At 37.0% G+C, this 23,397-nt stretch overlaps 1 protein-coding gene across 1 annotated transcript in view; it reads left to right on the forward strand.

Annotated features, from left to right (window-relative positions):
• cactin (cactin, spliceosome C complex subunit) overlaps positions 1-23,397 on the forward strand; it is a 68,308-nt gene that overhangs the window by 17,878 nt on the left and 27,033 nt on the right. Inside the window, exons 3-5 of the mRNA XM_067093312.1 lie at positions 1,118-1,272; positions 16,335-16,535; positions 22,769-22,961. Coding sequence (XP_066949413.1) covers positions 1,118-1,272; positions 16,335-16,535; positions 22,769-22,961 — 549 coding nt within the window. The remainder of the gene's footprint in view (positions 1-1,117; positions 1,273-16,334; positions 16,536-22,768; positions 22,962-23,397) is intronic.

Genomic DNA, 23,397 nt, shown 5'->3' on the forward strand with positions numbered 1-23,397 from the left:
GGTTACAGAGATAGATGAAATAGCAAATCAAGGTGTTTCATCTTGCTTTCAATTTCCAGTTGGATGTTTCCACGTCAGACACTTTCCTCAAGTAATAAGCATTTGGTGCATGAACACTTGGTTTTTATGGGAATCTTAGTACAATTGGCCTTAGAATTAAGTAGAATTCGATCATGAGAAATTGAAATAGTGGCTGAAAAATATTAGAAAAATGATATTAGGAATTTGCAAAACATAACTTTAAATTTGCTCACAACTAAAATTACTTAGAACATACATCTGGTACTAGCCCCTCTCGACAGTTCCAATATCTGGGTTGTCAACCACCTGTGGTTTACTGCAGCCCCAAAAAAATGAAATGGCAAATTCTATTAGTAGGGTAAATGATTCAAAAGTTCCCATTCACCTAGCAAGCAAATGAAAACTAAGGATGTGATCTCAAAGCTTAAGGTGGTACAGAAATATGATGAGAATGGATGAAGGACAGTTGGTCAGAAATGCAGTAGATGTGGAAGTACTAGGATGAAGGCCTGTAGGAACGCAAATCTTTGAAAAATTGGATAAATGAAGACCCAGAACTAATAGGAGCTGAGACAGAAAGAAGAGAGGACAGAAGACAATTGGGAGTACTTATTTCCTATCTAACCTATAAAGGGAAAATTGACATTTAAACATAAATGGTAATGATGATAATGGTCTTTTGTGGTTTTCCAGCATACTATGAATTGTGACCTATAGTATCTGTTTAAAGTAAAACGGGTAGGAGAGGCTGTGGTACTGGTGAAGAGAAGTGGACAAAGTGCATAGAGGAGAGTCATGTTAGGAGTGATAACTGTCACACATAATGAACTAGTAATTAGTGTCTGAAGAATTGCAAGCTGAAGACTAGTTGTTAATATTTATTAAGAATTTACCCTTATGTTTAATGTTGAGTGCCAGTATAGCTTTTTGGTGTTACTTCTTTTTCTGTAGGTATAGCATATTTTTCGTACTGTGTAGCATATTTTTCATCTCTCATAGGATTTCCCTGAAATATAAGACATTATTTTTCCATTTGCCTTGTTTTGAACTCTTCTGTCTTTCTATTTTGTCATGTAAAATGTTTGTTTATTTTCAGGAAGCTAAGGAAAGAAAAAGAAAAGAAAAGATGGGATGGGATAGTGAATACCTGCACTTCACCAATGCTGATAATCCTTATGGAGATAATAACCTCCTAGAAACTTATGTTTGGAAGAAGAAGCTGGAGAAGGAGGGCTTAGATAATCTTACCAGGTATAGTGTATATGAAGTTAAATTTGTGCTTTGTATCAAAGGGAATTACTATCTTGTGTTATTATTTAACATAATTCAGGGATTGCTCATTCTTTGCATCCACTGTGAATTTACTGTTTATGCTCAAATGCTTTGTCAGACTGTAGGATAGACAAGATTACTTGTAAGTACCAAAGGAGATAAGAGTACTAGTTAGTATTCTCTTTAAACTAATCAGAATATTTTATTGCCAACAAATCAAAGCCACTTGGTGCAACTGAATGGAATGAATCCTTTAAATACAGTCGGTGCCAGTTGTATTTGTATTTGGGATAACTACCTCTGACATATTGTTGTTTGCCATTCTTGTCTTTTAATTTGGTTCTTCACTTCAAGAGAGATCCAAGATCTTTGTGGACTTCTTTCTTACTCACAAATCTTCTTGAATGCAAATTTTACTTTGCACAGACCAACCTATAATCAGGTCACAAATGTGTATAAAAGTGTTACAGATACATTTTAAATCTTTTGTACATGTCAAAATAAGATCAGTCTGATTTAGAGCATTTATTTACAATCTTTTCTTTTACCTTGTTATTTATTTACCATACACTCATAAATTGCCTTCATATTTTCATAATCATCTTTGATCCTTTCAAATTATTACAGACACCTCAAGTGTGTCAAGGCAAGAAAGAAACTTAACTTAAAGCTTAGTGGATACAAAAAAGCTGAATGTAGAATTGTTTCTACACAATATACAAACTGTCGGTCCTTTACAACAGGAATTACTTTTCAGCGCAGCTAGAAAATGGCCGTTTAACTTCAAAATAAGGTGATGGAGTACGTAGTTAACTATCGACTACGGGTGGGAGTCCCACCCACCCTCTCAGTATACATCCACTTTGCTTTTGGCTATTGGCAAGGAAGGACGTGCGCTCTTCTAATCGCTGCCCTCTGTTTGACTTTGTTTATGTTTTAGCATATTGTTGATATTGCTGATGTATGAATGTAGCTTGTTATATACTGTAATACTGTACTGTACAAGCAGTCCCCAGTTATCGGCGATCCGGTTTTTCGGCGCTTGTCTAGAGACGAAAATCAGCGATTTTCAGCACCGTTATGGACGATTTCTGATTATCAGTACTGATAATTGCGTACAGTAAACCCCCCGTATTCGCGGGGGATGCCTACCACACACACACACATACACACACACACACCGAATAGCTAAAATCACAATATTTAGAACCCTTCTAAAAACACTTAGAACTGCCTATTTTGATAGTTCAAACACACAAAAAACTAAAAATGCTTATACAGGTATTATCCTACTTACAATGGGGTTAGGTTCCAAAAACCCATCATTTGTTGGAAAAAATGTATCACAAATATAGCCTAGCCTACACTAGGGTGTTCAGTATCATGTATACATATATGGTAGCCTAGCCTACACTATAAAGTATACTCTATACATACAAGGTATAGTAATTATTAATGTCAGCTAATTCTGGAGGTTCATGCAAAGTGAAATTGAATAACAAACAAGAATTAGCTTAGCCTACACTATGGTATATTGTATACGTAAATGGTAGCATAGTCTACATTATACTGTACTCTATATTCACATATCATATACAAATGTCAACATAACAGATGTGCATCTTTTCCATGGATCTTTTAAAATGTTATGCCTTAATTCACTGTATCCAATGATATTGTATATATTCTTATATTGCTTTTGTGTATTATAAATTGCAGTCATAGCGATCAATGTTTTGGTTTGGAAATCGTTTATGCAGTTTTATTTTGCTGTATTTAATTCAGTTCAGAGCACTTTTCTTGCTTCTAGTTAGCGTAAATGAATCTCTAGACACTATTTATATGGGGCAAGGTTATTTTTTGTTATACGAAGTGTTTTCAAGTCGAAATATAACTAAAATACGTTGTGTTGTGAAATGAATATATTATTCTCAGCAGTAGATGATGAATGACGATGGCCGCTTATGAGCGTTTGTTTTGTGTAAAAAAATTCAAGATTCTTTTCGCTATTTTCACTTGATTTCATCATAATATGAGCTTTGCGTATTTATCGTTTATCAGTGTAAAAATAACAGTAATGTGTTCTTTCATGCCCAGTAGTTTTGATTAAAATACTTTCTTTCCAGTTTTAATTACGGTCGAGTTTCATCCATATTGCCGATGCAAGATAATTTACAGTATAGTCATTAGCAGCTTGAACATTGTTTTCTCAGCTTCAGCTCTAACTTGCAGCCTAAATTTAGCAGTATATTTCCTTGATGATCTTTTATCCATACCAAATAATGGTATAATGTAAAAATATATCAGTCCTATTCTACTTAACATCATTTGTGCTATCCGATGGTTGAAATACCAGGTAAATGGCTGTTGTTATCCGATTCGGTTATAAGCAAAACAACAGTTTCTTGTTCGGTTGTTTATGGCTGTACGCATTTACCCAAGAGTATAAAGTTACTAACAATACTTTTATCATTCTCTTTTGTTTTTGTAACTAGAAGATGGGATAAAGAGATGGAGGAAAAGTTATCTGTTGTAATTTGGTCTCTGTCACTGCCTGATTACGCTGCTGCCTGCGCCTGCGTGAAATTTAAAAATATTTTATAAATAATATTGTCGTATCGGTATTAATTGCTTACCCCATACAAAATCGAATTATTGTAAGGTGAATTATCGTAACTCAAGTATTACCTGAGTATTTTAATAGTTTTATCACAAAAAGTGCATTTACCCATGAAAATGAGATGAAAATACAGTAATTAGTGAATATTTCTCAGTGAAAAATACCACGAATTTTCCACAAATAATGGGTAGATACGTTCCACAGAGAAATCCGTGAATTGTGAGAACGGGAATACAGGCGTTTACTGTACTGCTAAATTTATGCTGCAAGTTGTAGCTGAAGCTGAGAAAACAATGTTCAAGCTGCTTATGACTATACATTATCGTGCATTGGCAACATGGATGAAACTCGACCGTAATTAAAATTGGAGAGAACGTATTTTAATCAAACCTAGTGAGCATGAAAGAACGCATTACTGTACTGTTATTTTTACGCTGATAAACGATAATTACGTAAAGCTCGTATTATGATGAAATAAAGTGAAAATAGCAAATGGAACCTTGATTTTTTTTTTTACACACAACAAACGCCCCCAAAGCGCCAACATCATCTATTAAAAAAAAAAAGATAAATTAGTTTCACAACAAGACGTGTTTAAGTTATATTTTGACTTAAAAACATTTCGTACAGTTTAACGAAAAATAACCTTGCCCCATATAAATAAAGTATCTAGAAAAGTTAAGTATACCTTAGTTTAACCAGACCACTGAGCTGGTTAACGGCTCTCTTAGGGCTGGCCCGAAGGATTAGACTTATTTTACGTGGCTAAGAACCATTTGGTTACCTAGCAATGGGACCTAAAGCTTATTGTGGAATCCAAACCACATTATAGCGAGAAATGAGTTTCTATCACCAGAAATAAATTCCTCTAATTCTTCATTGGCTGGTCGGAGATTCAAACGCGGGCCCAGGAGAGTGCTAGCCGAGAATGGTACCGACCAGTCCAATGAAGAACTAAAAAAGATTCATTTACGCTAACTAGAAGCAAGAAAAGCGCTCTGAACTGAGTTAAATACAGCAAAATAAACACGCGTAAACGATTTCCAAACCAAAACATTTATCGCTATGATCGCAATTTATAAAACAAAAGCAATATAAGAATATGTACAATATTATTGGATACAGTGAATTAAGGCATAACATTTTAAAAGATCCATGGAAAAGATGCATATTCGTTATGTTGACTTTTGTATAATACGTCATGTGAATATAGAGTAAAGAGTAGTGTAGGCTTTGCTACCATATATGTATACAATATACCATAGTGTTAGGCTAAGCTAATTCTTGTTTGTTATTCAATTTCTCTTTGTATTGAATTATCATAAGTCACTTTGCATGAACCTCCAGAATTAGCTGATATTAATAATTACTATAACATGTATGTATAGAGTATACTGTACTTATAGTGTAGGCTAGGCTACCATATACAGTAGAACTCTGGTCTTCGACTGTACTAGAACTCGACATAATCGGATTTCGACGGGAAATGTCGAGTAAATTTTGTGTCGGAGCTTGAACAACAAACCGGAATCCAACCCGATGAATCATATGATGTTTGTAAACAAAAGTGTTTTGGTCAGCAGCTGCTAGTTGGCGTAGTCGGTGGTGTTCTTCCCACACGTATTTAAAAGTGTTTAAAGCTCACGCTGCTGCTGTTGTTTGGAGAAGTACACACTTGTACAGGTATATCATCATTTTTTTTTTTTTTTTTGTCTTTCTGCACTGCATTTTCATCTAATCATGGGTCCCAAGACAGCTGTTGCTGACAAGCAGAAGAGAAAGACAGCAAGAACTACAATAGAATTTAAAAAGGAGATAATTGAGACGTATGAAAGAGGCATTCGTATATGAAATTTACCTTAAATACTGAACATAAACAACATTTATGTAATTAGTACCTGCTATACGCCACCAGAATGACACTTTGGTTTGTTCACATCTGCTTATGCCACAAGCTGCCGAGTACCAACGTAACTTAGGAAATTTTTCTTAATTTTATGATAACAGACATACAGTAATTGGGCTTATTTTTAATACTTTATTATTAATTTACTGTAGTAATCAGGCTTGTTTTTCAAATATTATTAACAAGAGTTTTTGTCTGTACCCATTACAGTACATTCTGGTGCCTATAGGCCACCTAGCCTAGCCTATGGTGCTCAGTCTACCATCGGAATATGGCCGCATTGGTCATAGGCCAATTTTTTTATACAGTATGCATTTAAAAATCTAAAAAGTGCTTCTAATACAGTAAATTATTTAACTCAGAACTTATTTAATTGTGATTTGTGTAGTGTTTTGTATAAAAAGGCAGGGTTGGGGTAATGACTGGGGGTCAGGAATGGATTAATCTATTTTCAGTTATTTCTTATGGGAGAAATTGATTCAGAATTTGACTAAATCGAATCTCGACACTTCTTCTGGAACAGATTAGCGTCGAGGACTGGGGCTCTACTGTATGTATACATGGTACCAAATACCCTAGTGTAGGCTAGACTATATTCGAGGTATGTTTTGGTATTTCTTACGTTTTTTCAACAAACGATGGTTTTTTTGTAACCTAACCATATCGTAAGTAGGGTAATACCTGTATGTTTTTTTTTTTTTTTTTTTACATGTTTGAACTATCAAAATAGGCAGTTCTAAGTGTTTTTAGAAGGGTTCTAAGTATTCACGGGTTATCAGCGATCTAGTTTTTCGGTGCTAGTCCAGCAATGAAAATCGGCAACCGTCACATAGTCAGAACGGAACCCCCACCGATAACTGGGAACTGCCTATATATATATGTATATGTATGTATATTTATATACATATATATGTATGTATGTGTATATATATACATATATATATATATATATATATATATATATATATATATATATATATATATATATATATATATCCAGTTTATATATGCTTATATATATATATATATATATATATATATATATATATATATATATATATATATATGATAATATATATATATATATATATATATAATATACATATACAGGCAGTCCCTGGTTATCAGCCCGGTTACTGGCGATCCAGTTATTGGTGCTTGTCTAACCAGGGATCAGATTTTAGTCACTGATAACCAGCCTTATCGCCTGTTATCGGCGGCGCTGATCGTTATCAGCACCGCTAAACGGAATTGGCACCAATAACCAGGGATCAGTGTTATCACCGATTTTTCGGTTAGCGGCGATATATATATATATCATATATAGAACGGAATACCAATAATATATATATATATATATATATATATATATATATAGTCATAAACTGGGATCTTGGTTGAGGAGAGAATTGGAACAAATTACAAATTATTACTGCCAAGGAACCAAGTGAGCCCAAGTTATGAACAAAGGAAAAGTTATTTGAAAACTTATCTTAGATTTTCATCCTAGATTTTCCCTGGATTTACACTTAAATGATTAAGGTCGCCATTTGAAATTAGACTTCTTTTATAATTATAAGGGGTTTATTTACAGAGATTAAGCAATTATGCAAGGAGACAAAACAGAATGCAAAATGGTAACCAATGGGCAGGCTCATTAGTTACATACAGTGAGCAATGATGCAGTAACTGGCAAACAAGCCAACTAATTAAGAAGGGTCCAATGTACAGTACAATTATTCCCGTTGTAATGATAACTTGGTTAGGCCAAAATTACATTAAGGGGCCTCAGCTAATTATGCTGCGAAGGTATGAACTCCAGGATGGCAAAATTAATTCCTATAAAATTCGGTGGGCCACAACAGACTTCAGTAATCGGACTGCGACCAGGAATGGTTTCAGAATTTGAATGGCATTCAGGCTTATCGAACACAGATTACAACGGAGCAGATGATATCTCCCCTGTAAGAGAGGTTATGGATTAGCACGGCACACATTGAGAGAAATGGAATCTCCCTATAAAATGTTACACAATGCACGTTCTTAAATATTAAACACTATGTAGCCCAGCAGATAGTGATAAGGAATCACATAATCACAGTCTTTGAATATTAATGGATTCGGGCCCAGGAACAATGAACACGTGCTCGCCATCACATAAAGAGAAAACTTCAACACTTGTATCACTTAGACTAATTTGCCCTTAAGTTGCACTGGGGAAGGGATAACTGGATATTTATCACTGGATCTTTTACTGGAATTCAAGGCACGTTATGGGGAGAGATATGGGAGGCCGAAGCAGGACACTTAACAAAGGAAGATTGCTTTGTGGAGGAAGGAGTTAAAGTTTAAAGGGATGGGAAATTTAAGGGGTTCAGGGAGAAGGGAAAGGGCTGGCTTACTGACTATTTGCAATGCACAAACCTGGACTAACAATTGTGGGCACCAACAATTGATCGGCCATTCGTCAGAAATACGTCAGCTAGCTGGAGCGGAGATGAGCGCTAGACATGCGCTCAGGACGGAGTCGAGAAAGCCTCTCACATCTTCCAAAACAGCAGAGTCTTGCTGGTTCCTCAATGTAGGCCCGACATTCCCTGCAAAAAAGTCAGACAACCAGCAACGAGGACAGAGGGAAAGATTCCTTAAAGGTTAAGTACTTAAAGATTAAAGTCCTAACTGGCCACTAGCCCTAATAAGCCCATTAACCTTCCCAAGCGCTAACTACTCCCACATCACGCAGTGGGCGTGAGAAGGGGGTCCCATTGTTCCCCTGATCGAACGATTGAGGGGGGAAGGGAGGCCTATTTGCTACCTATTGGTGCTAACACCTCCGATCTTGTTCAAACTATGTCTGTTTTTCCGCCCGTTGCCCGCCAATTTTCCTCGGCCCCAACAGTCAGAGGAACAACAAACTGCATTTCAAAATTAATTACAGTATGCACTGGGGTCTACATGAGGAAGGATATATATATATATATATGATATATATATATATATATATATATATATATATATATATATATATATATATATATATATATATGTATATATATATATATATATATATATATATATATATATATATATATATATATATATATATATATATATATATATATATATATATATATATATATATATATATATATATATATGTATATATATATATATATATATATATATATATATATATATATATATATATATATATATATATATATATATATATATATAAATATATAGGTCTGTATGTATATATATATAATATATATATATATATATATATATATATATATATATATATATATATATATATATATATATATATATATATATATATATATATATATATATATATATATATATATATATAATCACTACCCCCCTGCAAATAGCTAAAATCTGCAAATACTTAAAACCCCTCCAAAAATGCTTATAACTGCCTATTTTGATAGTTGAAAACAATAAAAAAAAAAAAAACTAAAAATGTTTATACAGGCAGTCCCCAGTTATCAGCAATTCGGTTTTACGGCACTTGTCTAGCGACGAAAATCAGCAATTTTTGGAACCAGAAATTGCTGATAATTGGGTATGGGTGGTGATACATACCTAACAGAGGCACCAATAACTGAAAATTGTAGATTTTCGGTTATCGTCACGCTGTCAGAACAGAACCCCCACCAATAACTGGGGAATGCCTGTACCTGAATATTTTAATAGTTTTATCACAAAAAGTGCATTTATTCACGAAAATGATATGAAAATACGGTAATTTGTAAATATGAAAATACCAGCACGAATAGGCGAATTTTCCACAAATAATGTGTTTTTATGTTCCACAGAGAAATCTGCAAATCTGGAACCGCGAACAGGCAGGGGTCATCCGTTATGGGTGGAATCATACGTCAAAAAATAAACGCCAAATGTGCAGGACTATGCAAGGGGGACAAATAAAGATTGACAAGAATAATCACTTCATATTTAATACATAGCTTAAAGACAGAAATGACACCTGTTCCTCTTAATACATAAACATCCAAAAACACAGTTACCTTTACAAAATAATACCCAAAACAATTACACTACTAAATACAGAAAGCAACACATCCACACTTGCACAAGGGTTCCAGAAAGTAAGAGAAGGTCAAAAAGACAATAACCTAACACATACAGGCTAAGTAAACCATACAATAATGCCCATAAATGCTGTGATCTTGTCAAACTTATGACTTCACCATGAAAAAGCATGGGTACCTTACCAGATTGTAGTGAGGTCCCTCTGACTAGCACTAAGCCAGAGGCAATGCTGATTAAGTAGTAATTCCACCCAATACAGGGATAATTAGAATGGATTAATCCAAAAGGCTAGAGGTGATCTGCAATTACAGCAACAGGCAACAACTGCAGCAATCAGTTTCAGAAGGAAGAAATCCCAGTGGCCTCTCTCAATGGCTCAGAACAACAGATTTCTGTCCTCCACAAAAGAGCCTCCGACCACCCCTCTTCTCAGGGGGAGAGACCAGGCTTCCTTAAACCATGTAAAAACAAAAACATTTGTTAGTACAAATGTTAGACAAGCTAACTGCCAGTGATGAGGAGACAGAGAAGTTACAAGTTACTGCCTAAGTGGCTCAATACTGACATATAAAATACAAAACTATATTATACTAAGATATAAAAAGGCAAATCAGGCTACATACTGACAGTACCTTGGCTCTGAGTAAGAAGAGAGAGTTGTTTGTCCTGCTAGGACTTTAAGATATTACCTGAGCAGGACCGAGAAGATCACAGGACCATCCAGTAACCCCTGGTGGTCTGTCAAGAACCGTCTCACCCTCTGACTAAGAATGCATTGTCCTTCTTCGTCAGAGACTTAATTTCTGAGGTGCACTCTCAGATTCAGGAAGACATTTTGCCTACTTTCAAAGTGAAAGCTCATGACTTCAGAGCAGTCTGTACCTTATTACCTTCCAGGCACAATACGTCCCTCACTTCCATTCTGTATTTGGCCTACTGGATGTGTGAACCGATCTTGGCGTCTCACTATTTGAAAGAAGTTGTAACAGTGTTTGAAAATTGCAGTACCTAGGGGCCATTTTCAGTGGCTGGCATAGTATTGGAGAAGGAAGCATAGGAATCTCTTTTCACCTGCTATCTCCTCGCCTTGAAGTAGGATGTTGAATTTTCTGGAGCTAGAGGGTACAGTATACCTGGAGTACCCACCAGTCTCAGTGGATAGGTTGTGGTGTTTTTCTGTCTAGGTGACATTGTTGTCTGGTTGTTTTCTACTACACCCAGGGCAAAGGCACTAATATATGCTTTGCTAGCCATCGGTCTTACCCTTTGCTTCAAAACTCCCACTTAAGTAGAGGTGCCCCATAGCTTTACTGCCACGCCACTACAGGCTAAGATGATCACCAACCACATTGTTTCAATGCTAGCAATTTTTTTATTTCAAAGTCATTACCATGCCTTAATATTTTGGAATAGAATATGTCCATGTATCCCACCCCCATTCAGTGTGGGATTCAGCTATGTAATTACTTGGTAAGTTACTTATATGAAAATGATATTTTCATAATAAAATAAAGTTCATATATATTTGCCAAGTAATTACCGAATCAAAGCCTGGCCTCCTCCCCTCTCATGGACATAAGGGCACAAACAGAATGAGGTTTTCTGCTAAGTAGTTTCCAGTACTCCCGTTAGTGGGCGGGGCTTGTCACCTACACTAAACTGTTGAAGTGCTGCTGCTATTTTTTAAACAAAGGCTGCCATGAGCTTTAGGAACTATAGCTGTGTAATTACTTGGTAAATATATATGAAACTTAATTTTATTATGAAAATATCATTTTAGGCCATCATGAACTGATGGGTGTGTGATAAAAGAAATCTAATATATATAAAAAAATTATTTTTTCACTTACTAACCCAAAAGTTATCAGGACCAAAAAGGTGCCAAGAATTGGCCTGGAATCTTGTTGGCGGAGTTGTAGGTGTATTGCTTGACTGTTAGTGGAGTTGTAGGTGCACTGCTTGACTGAAAACGCTTGGCTTGAGTGGGATGGAGTGTAATCATTGGGACCATTAGTAGTGAGGGGTCACACTTTACTACTGTATATTTCAGGGCCTTGTCTAATAGGTTTTCGTCGATAAAATCTTACAGAAGCATCGGATATGGACCTTGTTTTGGAAATAGCTATTTGAAACCACAGCCTAATTGGCAAAAATATGCAGTGATGTCTGATGTGGATAATTAAGGCACTTATCAGAGTAAATCAAAGAAATTTAAAGGGAAACTTGGCTAAATTTAGTAAGCACCCAGAAGGAGGCTAGTTGTGATGTAAACTATGACATCAGACGTAATAGCAGGGTTCCCAGTATTGTAAGGACGGGATTGAGTGACATACTGGCTGGGTGTTGACTGGTTTATTGTTGGTTCCTTACTGAATGAATGTACAGAATCTTCGAAGTTGTTATTGGCAGGTGCGAGCCGCAAAGTAGCATCCACACAGACAGGGCAAAACAGAGGTAATGTTTCGGATATGTGTTTGTCGGCAGACAAACAGGCAAAACAGTGGTAATGTTTCGAACATATGTGTTTGTCGGCAGACAAACAGGTGGTGATTGTGAGAGATAATAAACGTACAGTGATAAAACATATATCAATGGAAAGGCCAGGAAATTCCACATATGGCCAATTGCATGAGATTCGAGACAGATTAATGAATACAATGCAGTAGCATAATATATGTGAAATGGCAAGACGTTTGGCGTTTTTACAAGCAGAAACATACATACAGTGTGATCCAGAAGATTTGATGGAACATTATGAGTACATGATTAGAATGCTTGCATGGCAATGCAAGTAGTGGTGATTGTACATAAATCAAGACAACAATGGTTAGGGAGAAACAGACGAAAATATTGTATGGTAGAAGTTGCGTTCCTTGAGAGAGAGAAAACGGGATGCTTTTGTTTTTGTCTTGTCCCTTCCGATGGATGACGAACACACGTGCTTGAAAGAGACCGTGGTTGGTGCGATGCATCTCTTATAATGATTGTAAAAACACAAATATTTGACCCTCTTGTACAATAAGCAATACCTTGAGTAGGATATGCGATAATTATCAAAACTGTAAAATAATATACTATAAATGGATTACTAAGGGATTCAGAGCCAGTGAAACACTTTTGGCAATACCTGTTTATCAAAGTATCGGATAAAGGTGAAAGTTGGCAAGTGTATATTTTCTAACCTTACCTAATTTTTACAAGTATTATTTAGTACCTAAGTTCAACAGTTCTGGTACTTATCACAGTAAAAGTGTGTTTCCTGTGCCAAAGCCATCAAAATTGCAGGTAAGGGTTTTGAACACAATAGTGACGTTAACCTATGACGTCATGAGGCACCACCCACAGTGAAAAGAAGTTTACGTATGGGGAAAACGTCTCTTCACTTTGGCTCTGCCCACTTGCCGATGATATATTCACTAACTGATTACAGTAGTTCCCATCCTAGGCTTCAGCGTTATCAATGATGGCGAGCAAGATTTGTCATTGTCCCCTTGATTGCATTGTCATTCTCAATAATTTTGTTATTATTATTTTATTATTATTATTATTATTATTATTATTATATTACTATTTTATGGAGGTTTCATCGCAACTTCCACTGCAGTTGTTGGGACTAAGTTGTTAAGTCGGAATGCTTCCATTTTCTTGATATTCGTATTGTTCCTACTTTACAAATAATTCAGTGTATGCAATTCATCCACATAATGAACCAGTCTATAGCTCATTTGTTAGATCTACATTTATTCAGGGCTGGAAATACAAAAAGACAATCCGTTTTGTTTTGCCTCAGGTTTCGACACTATAGCCTTCTATATGCGGCACCAAGAGATGAGTGTTGCCAGGGAACTATTACCCACTATACTGTAGAAATAATTACATATTCACACTACAGTAAATCTTGCTATGGGTCTTTTCGCTTGTATACGAAGTGGCAAGCCGTAGCACAAATGCAGTCTTGCAACCAGGGAGACAATTCCACATACTGCTGGTCATTGTCGAATTCACCTGTTAGTGACTTACTGCCTACCTGGTGGATAAGCAGAGCCTCATGATGTCATATTTTGTTTACGTCATGAATGGTTTTAGGATCCTTGTCTGTGATTTTCTCGGTTCCGGCATTGGCGCCTTCATTTTACTCTATAAATATCAAAACTGTGGAACTTAGGTACTAAATAATACTTGCAAAAATTAGGTAGGGTTATAAAATATACACTTGCCAACTTTCACCTTTATCCGATGCTTTGATAAAAAGTTGTTGCCGAAAAACTGTATTTCATTGGCTCTGAATCCCTTAGTAGTGGATTAAAAAATTTAGGGCATAGCCCAAGTGCTTGGACTATGAGTTACGAACATCATTCAGCACTACAATGTAGTTATGATTAAATGAAATATACATAAAATAAATGATGTAAATGAAATAATCAAAATAACTGAAAATTGAATGAATAACTTCAAATCCATAAAAGAATAAACAGATAAAACCGGGAATACATATACTCAATGATAACCACTCAACAACCCTACAACAAAACATTAGTGTTAGTTTCAAGTAAATAAATCAAGCGTATAGAAATAACAAAACTGACACAGAAGCACACAAATAAAATAATGAAGGGGGAACAGTGTGCTGTACCAAGCACTGTGGATTTATTATGGGACTGATCATGCATTAAGGAAGTTAAGGTTAGAACACGTACATTATGCTACATTCATTTAGCAGGACTAAGCAGGTACACGTGAACTGGAACTTTTGAGGAGACAGTATGAAGCAACAGAAACTCCAGGGTAACAATGGTTTTCACAGAGAGTGTTACTGTCAAACTTGGTGCATATTTCAAGTTAAAGGAAACGTGAATTGCGCCATGGAACTGTATTACACAATTAATATTCCCTTATTGTACTCTACTTGAGACTCATCGAAAAGATGAGAGAGAGAGAGAGAGAGAGAGAGAGAGAGAGAGAGAGAGAGAGAGAGAGAGAGAGAGAGAGAGAGAGAGAGAGAGAGAGAGAGAACTACCACCAACAACATCTGAGTCTTCATTCATAAAGTATATGGGCGGGGTGTCTAGTAAAGTACATCAATGAGTGGGAGGGCCTTCAGTAATGACGTTTTACTAGCCTCTATCTACAAGCCTGCTGGATTTAGCTAAGTTCCCTCTAAATTTCTTTGATTTACTCTGATAAGTGCCTTAATTATCCACATTAGACATCACTGCATATTTTTGCCAATTAGGCTGTGGCTTCAAATACCTATTCCAAAATACGATCCATATCCGATGCTTTGGTAAGATTTTATTAATAAAGATCAATTAGACACAGCCCTGAAATGCACAGTAGGAGAAAAAGAAATTTATTACTCTTCTTGCTCATCTTCCTAACAACCAAATTACCTGAGTAGTCTGGTTAGAATACTTTATAATCATAACATTATTCTTGTTCATTCATCAGTCATTCTCAAGATCCCTAGTCTTCTGGGGTCATGAGCATCTATGTCACAACAGAATAGTTAGTTGGCATGTAAACCATCTGCTTACTCTTTCTGCATTTGACTACTCACAGTACCCCTTGAGAATTCATTGGACCCTTGATTCCTGTTCTCGTCTTTCTCATAGCATCCCACTAAGTCCACAAAAGTCATTTGCAAAGACCGGAAATTTCCACTGCTTGACTTCCTGCTAAAATTCCCCTTCAGGCTCTCAGATTGATGGATTTGGTATGAACAGATCAACTTATTTTTGTTCAAACCCATCAGTCATAATGAATTAATCACCCCCCATCCGCTTATTCTCAATGTGTCAGATCTAATCTAAATGATAGAGTGAATGTGATAGTCATACCATCCACTGGTTCACAGGGGTGCTTGCCTTAATGGTTGCTCTTAGTTATTCTGCTTTTTCTGTCTTCGTGATTTCAAAAGACACAAGGCATTTGTCTTAGCTCATTCAGATAATAGGTAAAGGCTCTATATTATGGGTAAAAAAAATATGCTTTTTTGGTGTAAAAATACTGTATTGTATGAATTCAGTGCTACAGAATGTATATAAAATTTTCATGATGAGTATTCTGTTACTAAACATTCTTTTATTATGAAATTTATGTATGAACTATTGGTCCTCTTAATATAACTATGAATGTTTTTCATGTGAATTTTTAAAAATTAATTCATTTCCAGTTCTAATCTAATATAAACAAAGTATCACACCTAGCTTTGGAACTTTGCTTGTTGGTCTCGGGTACCTATCTGTAATAAAACCCGTCACCAGTTACAGTGCTGTTGTGCCCATCCAAAGTACAGTCAGCTTGATTTTTTCCCCTGTTAACATGCAAATTCATTTAAAAATTATGCTAGTACTTCAAATGTTAGCTTTTTTATACAGATTAGATTTTAATTTTGTATGAATATCAATTTAAGTCTTGTAAACCTTCAATCCCTAGAGAAGAAATAGAGAAAAGGAATCGTGCAAAGATGGATGAAAATAGAATGGAGCTGGAAAAAGTGAAGAAAAGGCGCCAAGAGCGAGAGCTAGAGCGCCAAGAACGGGAGAGGATGATGGAATTAGAGCAGCGTCAGAGGGAAGCAGCACAATTCTCACAGTTTTCAAAACAAGAAGACCAATTTCAGTTGGAGCAGGCCAGGTTAGATGTTTTTTCCTTTATAATGTTTACCATTAGCTGCTGCTGATGGGTTGCTTCAAACTGCTCTGAAGAATAATATGTTATCCTAATTGTAAGTCTCCCATTTTTGAATGCCAAGAATTTTAATAAAGGAGGTACTGGAAAAGGATTTAAATAGTGAGAACTAGAATATAGCCATGTCATGGAAAGGCACCAACATATTGCTCAGAACTCAATTGGAAATCAGACCATCTTTTGTAGACATTTTGTCATATAAATACTGTAATAATAAGAGCAGCAGATTTACTTTAGACTCCTCACCCCTTTTGGAAGATCATATATGTGTAGGATATGAATGCAGTCAGATAATTTTTGCTATTTTCATATGCATACACAAAAGGTTATGGCACTAAGTTGAAAGATTTAAAATTGAAACAATTGGTAATGAATGCTCCAAATAGTTACCCCCCATTCTCTGGATGGTAGGGGTAAGGCAGTGAATGTTTTGATTGTCATTCTTCTCTAGTTAGCAAGTAAGGCTGGCCGGTTAGATTTTGTAAGGTAAGTGTTTTTAAGACCAGATTGGTTTAATTGACGTATGTACGCACAGACTATGCTTGGATCATCAAGAGGTGAATTATGATTTAGACAGACTTAGTGATATTGCAAGGGTTAGCCTTTTGAAGAGATAGAGATGATAAATTGCCAATTTAGAAGAGAAGGATAGACTTAAGAAAGAGTAAACAGAACAGCTAGTCTTGAATCTAGGTTTTCTGTAGAATTAACACCTGGTCAAGAAGATAGAGATAAGTCTACAGTTTTTTCTCTAGTGGATATAGATCCTTCTAAACCCAGATGTCAGCTCGGGGTAGTAGGTTAGATTTAATGCAGTTAGATATTGACTCGATTAAATCTATAATTGAATTTTATGTAACAATTTGAGTCTTTTTGCATTGAATGCGTCTAGTACATTGGCAGGGACAGTGTTCCCTTGTTCCTTTGGCCACTGCAGATGCAGCTTTGCCTGTCACCTCGGCACCCCTGCTGACATGCCTGGTAGTCCTGGGGTTTCCAGACAAGGACTAACATTCCAGGATGTTCAGGACTGTGCCATCTGTCTCCTGCCTTTGCTGTTGGTCCTCCATGGACAGAGTTAGATCGTGGTTGCACAAGGCCAGTGATTGTAGGTCTATATCTTCAAAAGGTCTGTATCTTGTGTTTGACCCTTTTGTCCCACGGTTATTCTAGTATTGATTTATCCATGCCAGATAACTAATTGCAATCCTTAGTGAGTGCTGCCATTGCTCCTGCAGCCATTGCTAGCAGCTGTGCATCTGTAGTTAGGCTATCAGGAGTAAGCGTTTACACCAGTTCTTCCCCTTAATCACCAGTGATCCAAGTTTTATTTTTGACAAGGCCACATGCCCAGGCTTTGATGGTGTGTGACAGATATTCGCATTAGCCCTCTAGTCCATTAGGTTCTGCCAGGCTTTGAGTCTGTACAGTTCCACATACGTCTTCGGTCCGCACAAGGGGTTGCCAAGGCCGCTCAAGGCATTATCAAGTTCACATGAGGTGTGAGCAAGTCCTCACGGCCAGCAGTGAGTTTGCATGGTTGTCAGTGAGTCCACATGGGCATCAGCGAGTCTGCACAGGCATTAGTGAGTCCACACGAGTTTCAGTAATTCCGCACGGTTATCAGTGATTCCGCGTGGGCGTTAGCAAGTCCACACGGGTGTTATTGAGTCCGAGGTGTCAGTGAGACCTCATGAGGCTTCAGCGAGTCTGCGTAAGGCATCAGTGAGTCCACATGAAGCTTCAGCCAGTCTGCTCAAGGTGTCAGTGGGTCCACTCAGTGAGAGAGCTTTTGACTTTCAAGTTTCTGCCAGATGGATTGAAAGAGCTTTAGCACTCAGTCTTGTGAGACCCTCTGGTTCTGGGGATACTTTTGTCCCTGATGAAGATGACTCTTATTGGCCTTGCTCTTCCTTTCAGCATTTTCCTTTGCCTCCTTTTCAGGAAGAGGAGCATTTAGGTTATCCCCTCAGTTATAAGGAATGAGTTTATGTAAATGAAACCTCCTTATTGGATTGTTCTAGCCTGATGTACTGGCAATCTCCAAGGTTTGAGTATGGAATTGTAAGCAAATGATACCATCCTTATATAAACAAAACTAAATTTATTACAATTAAACCAGTAATTAGCAACAAATTATATGAATATAACAAAAGTAATATAGAAGCTGATGATAATGCTGAGTGATACTGTTAGGGCCGCAGGTGGCACAGTTTAAATGAATAACTCAAGACAATTTTCACATGTTAGAGATTAAACAATACCAAAGTACCTGTGAATCAAATGAATAACTGTTTGCAAACACTTTACTAAAACAAGTTTACAAAGCCAAAATGCAATAACACATTACACAATAAGACTGATTGTTCGGACATGGTATACAAACCGTCGGTCCTTTACATTAGGAATTACTTTCAGTGGAGCTGGAAATGCCTGTTGAACTTTCGAACAAGGTGGTTAGGCTGTTACTACCGTCCGGGAGGCAGGAGTACTGCCTGCCCGGATGTAAACATTCCAATTTGTTTTCGGCCGTCGTGAGCAGACATGTTTCTCGCTCTCTGCCCTGACTGCTGTTGAGCTGTTTTCCCGGTAGGATCTTTCTCGCTTTTCCTAGCTTATTCATGATGAATGTGGATAAACCCCGTAAGCCCTCCTTCCCACAGCGTGTATGTCTTGGGGTGGGAGGGAAGAAGTGCAATAGCTCCGCTCACATGTAGATATGGACCCACACCCCCTTTTCTCCACCTGCAGAGGACGTGTGCTCTCGTAACTCTCCTTGCTCAGAGTGTTGTTCCTAGTCTGCCAAGCAGTGGGCGAAGTTTGAGGGGAGGAGACAGTACCAAAGGAAGCCCGCCAAGGCGTCATCTGAGGGTTATACGCCCCCGATGACTCCCTTGGTGGCTAACCCGTCGGGATCATTTCTTCCTCTTGGCAAGCTTCCCCTTCTTGCTGCCTCTCCCTCGGGTGAGGACTCCCCCTCACCTTCTTCACTCGCTTTGTCGGGTGTGGAAGGCCATGGGGGAGCGGACAATCAGGACATCCACGATGGGGCTTCTCCTCACTTCGGGGAGTGAATTTTTTCTCCTAGAGCGAGTAGAGGCTTTGGCTTTGGCGTCAATTTCCACTTATCGGATCCAGTAATCAGGTATTGGCGCTGATACATACCTAACGGAGGCAATGATTTCCGGTTGCCAATACCCAGTTATCGGCGATTTTCACTTATCGTCACACCATCGGAAAGGAACCCCCCCTGATAACTGGGGACTGCCTGTTAATATGGCACAGAATCTGTTCAGATGAGGAAAAGCAAGTGTACCTCTGCTCTACAATGTATGAAGGATAAAGAATTTCAATGACCAGCCCAGCCTTATTTGATCTATTCATAGTAAAATGACAATTTTAAATCAATTTGTATTCTTCATAACTAGCAAACCAGTGGTCTTAACGTAAGGGAAAAATTCTCTAGCACCAAGGACTTTGGTGGCAACGGGAGCTAGCCAAGATGGTGGAAAGGAGGTGAGCATGACCGACCTACCTTAACCCATCCCAGCTACAATGCATTAGTTTCCTTTAACCCAGGAACTAAATGAAGGGTGGCTTGAGATGGGCCATATACATTAAGACTGCAGGTTTGTTAGTTTTGAAAAATACAGATTGATTTAAAATTTGTCATTTGTTTATTTCTTTAACTCGTGTTCTAGCAGGTTTATTTCTTAGGGCAATGAGAACGTGTGACCTTTGTAAGATAGATAAAGAAATAAATTACATTGATAAAAGCTTTGATACATTAGCATACCCGGAATGGTTCAGAAAAAGGGCACTCAACAAAGCTAGGAGGATATTTTACTGGGAAAATGCAGAGTACATGGAATACAGAAAACAAGAAAATAGTTTCCCTCCCTTATATGCCTAAAATGAAACAAATTACATCAAAAATGAAAGAAATTAAATATAAATTTGTGTATACCTTTGACAACACTGTAAAAAACAAAGTATGTAAAAATAAATTGGAAGGAGAAGACAGTAATGCAGATGATATAGGGGGAGTATACATAATTAATTGCAACAATTGTGGAGACAAATATGTGGGAGAAACAGGTAGGGGAATAAGGACTAGAATCCAAGAACACAGGAGGGCAGTACAGCTCAACTCACAGGGGAGTGCTATAGCTAGTCATTGTTGGGAAAAGGACCATAGGATGGATTTTAAAAACAGTAGGCTTATATACAAAAGCAATAACATCAGTCATAGGAGGGTAGTGGAAGGGGCACTCATCAGACAGATTAAAGTGATAGAAGGAAACAAAGGATTTACCTCAGAAGATCCCATAAGCTGATCTTTAATATTAAAAGAAGCTAAGATCGACCCTTCTGACCTGGAGGTTAGGTCTCCTGCCCAACAGACTGATGGTGACTACTCACATACCACAAGGGTTAATACCACTGACCATCAGATCATGATATCAGACCGACAGGAGGAGATTAACAACTCTCAAGAGAATGGAAACCAGGACAGCCATCATAATTTATAAATGACAGCACAGGGAGAAGAAGTTCCAGAAGATTGCTGGGCCTTGAACCAGCCTGACTACCTCATCTCTTGAAAAAGGGTCACAGTTAGAACCTGAAAGTACTCGAGTTTAAAAGTAACATGTAAATATTTACAAGTAAACAAGTTATACACAGGAATCTTGTGCGTTTCTCTCCTTCCATCTTCAGAAGAAAACTGAAGGAAGTTTTTGTTTGGTTCATTATTATTATTATTATTATTATTATTATTATTATTATTATTATTATTATTATTATATTATTATCATTATTATTATTATTATTATTATTATTATTATTATTATTAATATTTGAAAATTAGTACTTATTATTTGGTAAAAAATATATTTATCATATAAACCAAATAAACATGTACATGTACCATAAAAATCCTCTCATCTCAGTAAAAGAGAGGAGAGACAGAAATTATTACTTTTGCTATTTAATGTTATTTAATTTACACATACAGTCTTGAAAACTTATAAATTACATATAAAATTAAACACTTTTGCAGGGTTTCTCAGTATTCGCAAATGTTCGCGTGTTTGTGAAAAACTCGTGTATAACAATTAGTTAGGTTTTACTGAAAAGTTTGTGTGTCTGTGAATTTGCACAACTCGAATCATCCAGGTTCAGGGTATTACTGTACTATGAATAGATCAAATATCAGTGTTGTTTGTTGCAACTTTTTATTCTCGATAAATGGCAGAGAAGTCATTTAAACCAAAGCTTACTCCCAGTCTGGAACACTTGATTTTTGTGTCTAATGTGAAGCTTGCGATCGGATGTTCGTTTTTTATTGATTTTGTGTGTTTAAAGGCTTATAGGCAGTCCCTGGTTATCGGCGGGGTTTCTGTTCTGGCGCCGTGACGATAACCGAAAATAGCCCATAACCGGAGATCGCGATTTTCAGTTATCAGCGCCTGTGTTAGGTATGTATAGGCGCCAGTACCCAGTTATCGACACCAATAAGCGGAAATCAGCGATTTTCGGCTCTGAAAATTGCAGATTTTCGTCGCTAGATGAACACCGTAAAACCAGATCGCTAATAACCAAGCCCGCCAATAACGGGGACTGCCTGTATAACTTTTAGGATTGCAAAGAGTCTAGGGAATGGCATAGTGTGGATATGGAAAATGACAAGGTATTATTATAGCTTATTGTATTGATTGTATGAGTTGAGATCAGATATTCTGTGTTTGTGTTACCCAGATGATGATGGTGATGATGATATACAGGCAGTGTCTGGTTCATGACAGTGGTTCCATTCCTACGATGCGTCGTAAGCCAAGACATCATAGAAAATCATAAGAAAACCTTAGAAAGCCTTACTTTTAATCCTTTGGGTGTCTTGAACGCAATGTAACCTGCATTTTTATTGAGTTTTTCATCAAAAAACCAAATTTTTATTATTCTGTCATTTTGGAGCCACATTTCTTCCATCGGATCGGTGTTTTAAGTGTCATAACCCCGTAACATGCGTTGTAAACCAGGAAATGATTTCTGATGAATATATTTGAAAAGTGTTGTAAGCTCAGAACATTTTAAGCCGAACCTGTCGTAACCCGGGGACTGCCTGCTCTATCTAGTCAGTGACTTTATAAGTGTAATATTAACTTTTTCTCTTTCAGGCTTCGATCACAAATACGAATCCAGGATGGAAGAGCCAAGCCTATTGATCTCTTGGCCCAGTATGTAAGCTCAGAAGGTGATGTTACTGCTGTTGACATGCATGAACCATACACTCATTTGACAGGACTTACTCTTGTGGATTTGGAGGATCTTCTGGAGGACATAAAGATATATATGCAGTTAGAAAAAGAGGTAAGTTATCATGGTATTTTTGTGAATTAGTTTTCTATATTTTTATCCTTCATGCAAAGGTAAATAAAGCAAGTAACCCAGTGCCCTTATCAAGATCAGACTTGTTGTAACAATAAGATAAAGTGGATGAAGGAAGAAGGAGCTAACTGTGAAGGAAGTGACAGACATTCATTTGAAAGGATGGAGAATTGCACACATGATAAAAGAGAAATGGGAAAAAATCTGCAGCTTGGTAGTAAAGGGAAAGAATTGTGAACTGTGCAGTCAGAGGATCTCCACGTTCCAAACAGGCAATGAAGCCTGGAAGTAGGAGGGGCACTCCATAAGTTCCATGAAATGGTTGAAACACAAAACACCTCTTTTGGAAAAGACTGAGAAAACACCTACAGAAAGAAAAAGAGGATCATAGAAAGAATGGTACAGCCATTGTTCAGAT

This window comes from Macrobrachium rosenbergii, chromosome 4 (assembly GCF_040412425.1).
Source record: "Macrobrachium rosenbergii isolate ZJJX-2024 chromosome 4, ASM4041242v1, whole genome shotgun sequence".
NCBI lineage: Eukaryota > Metazoa > Arthropoda > Malacostraca > Decapoda > Palaemonidae > Macrobrachium > Macrobrachium rosenbergii.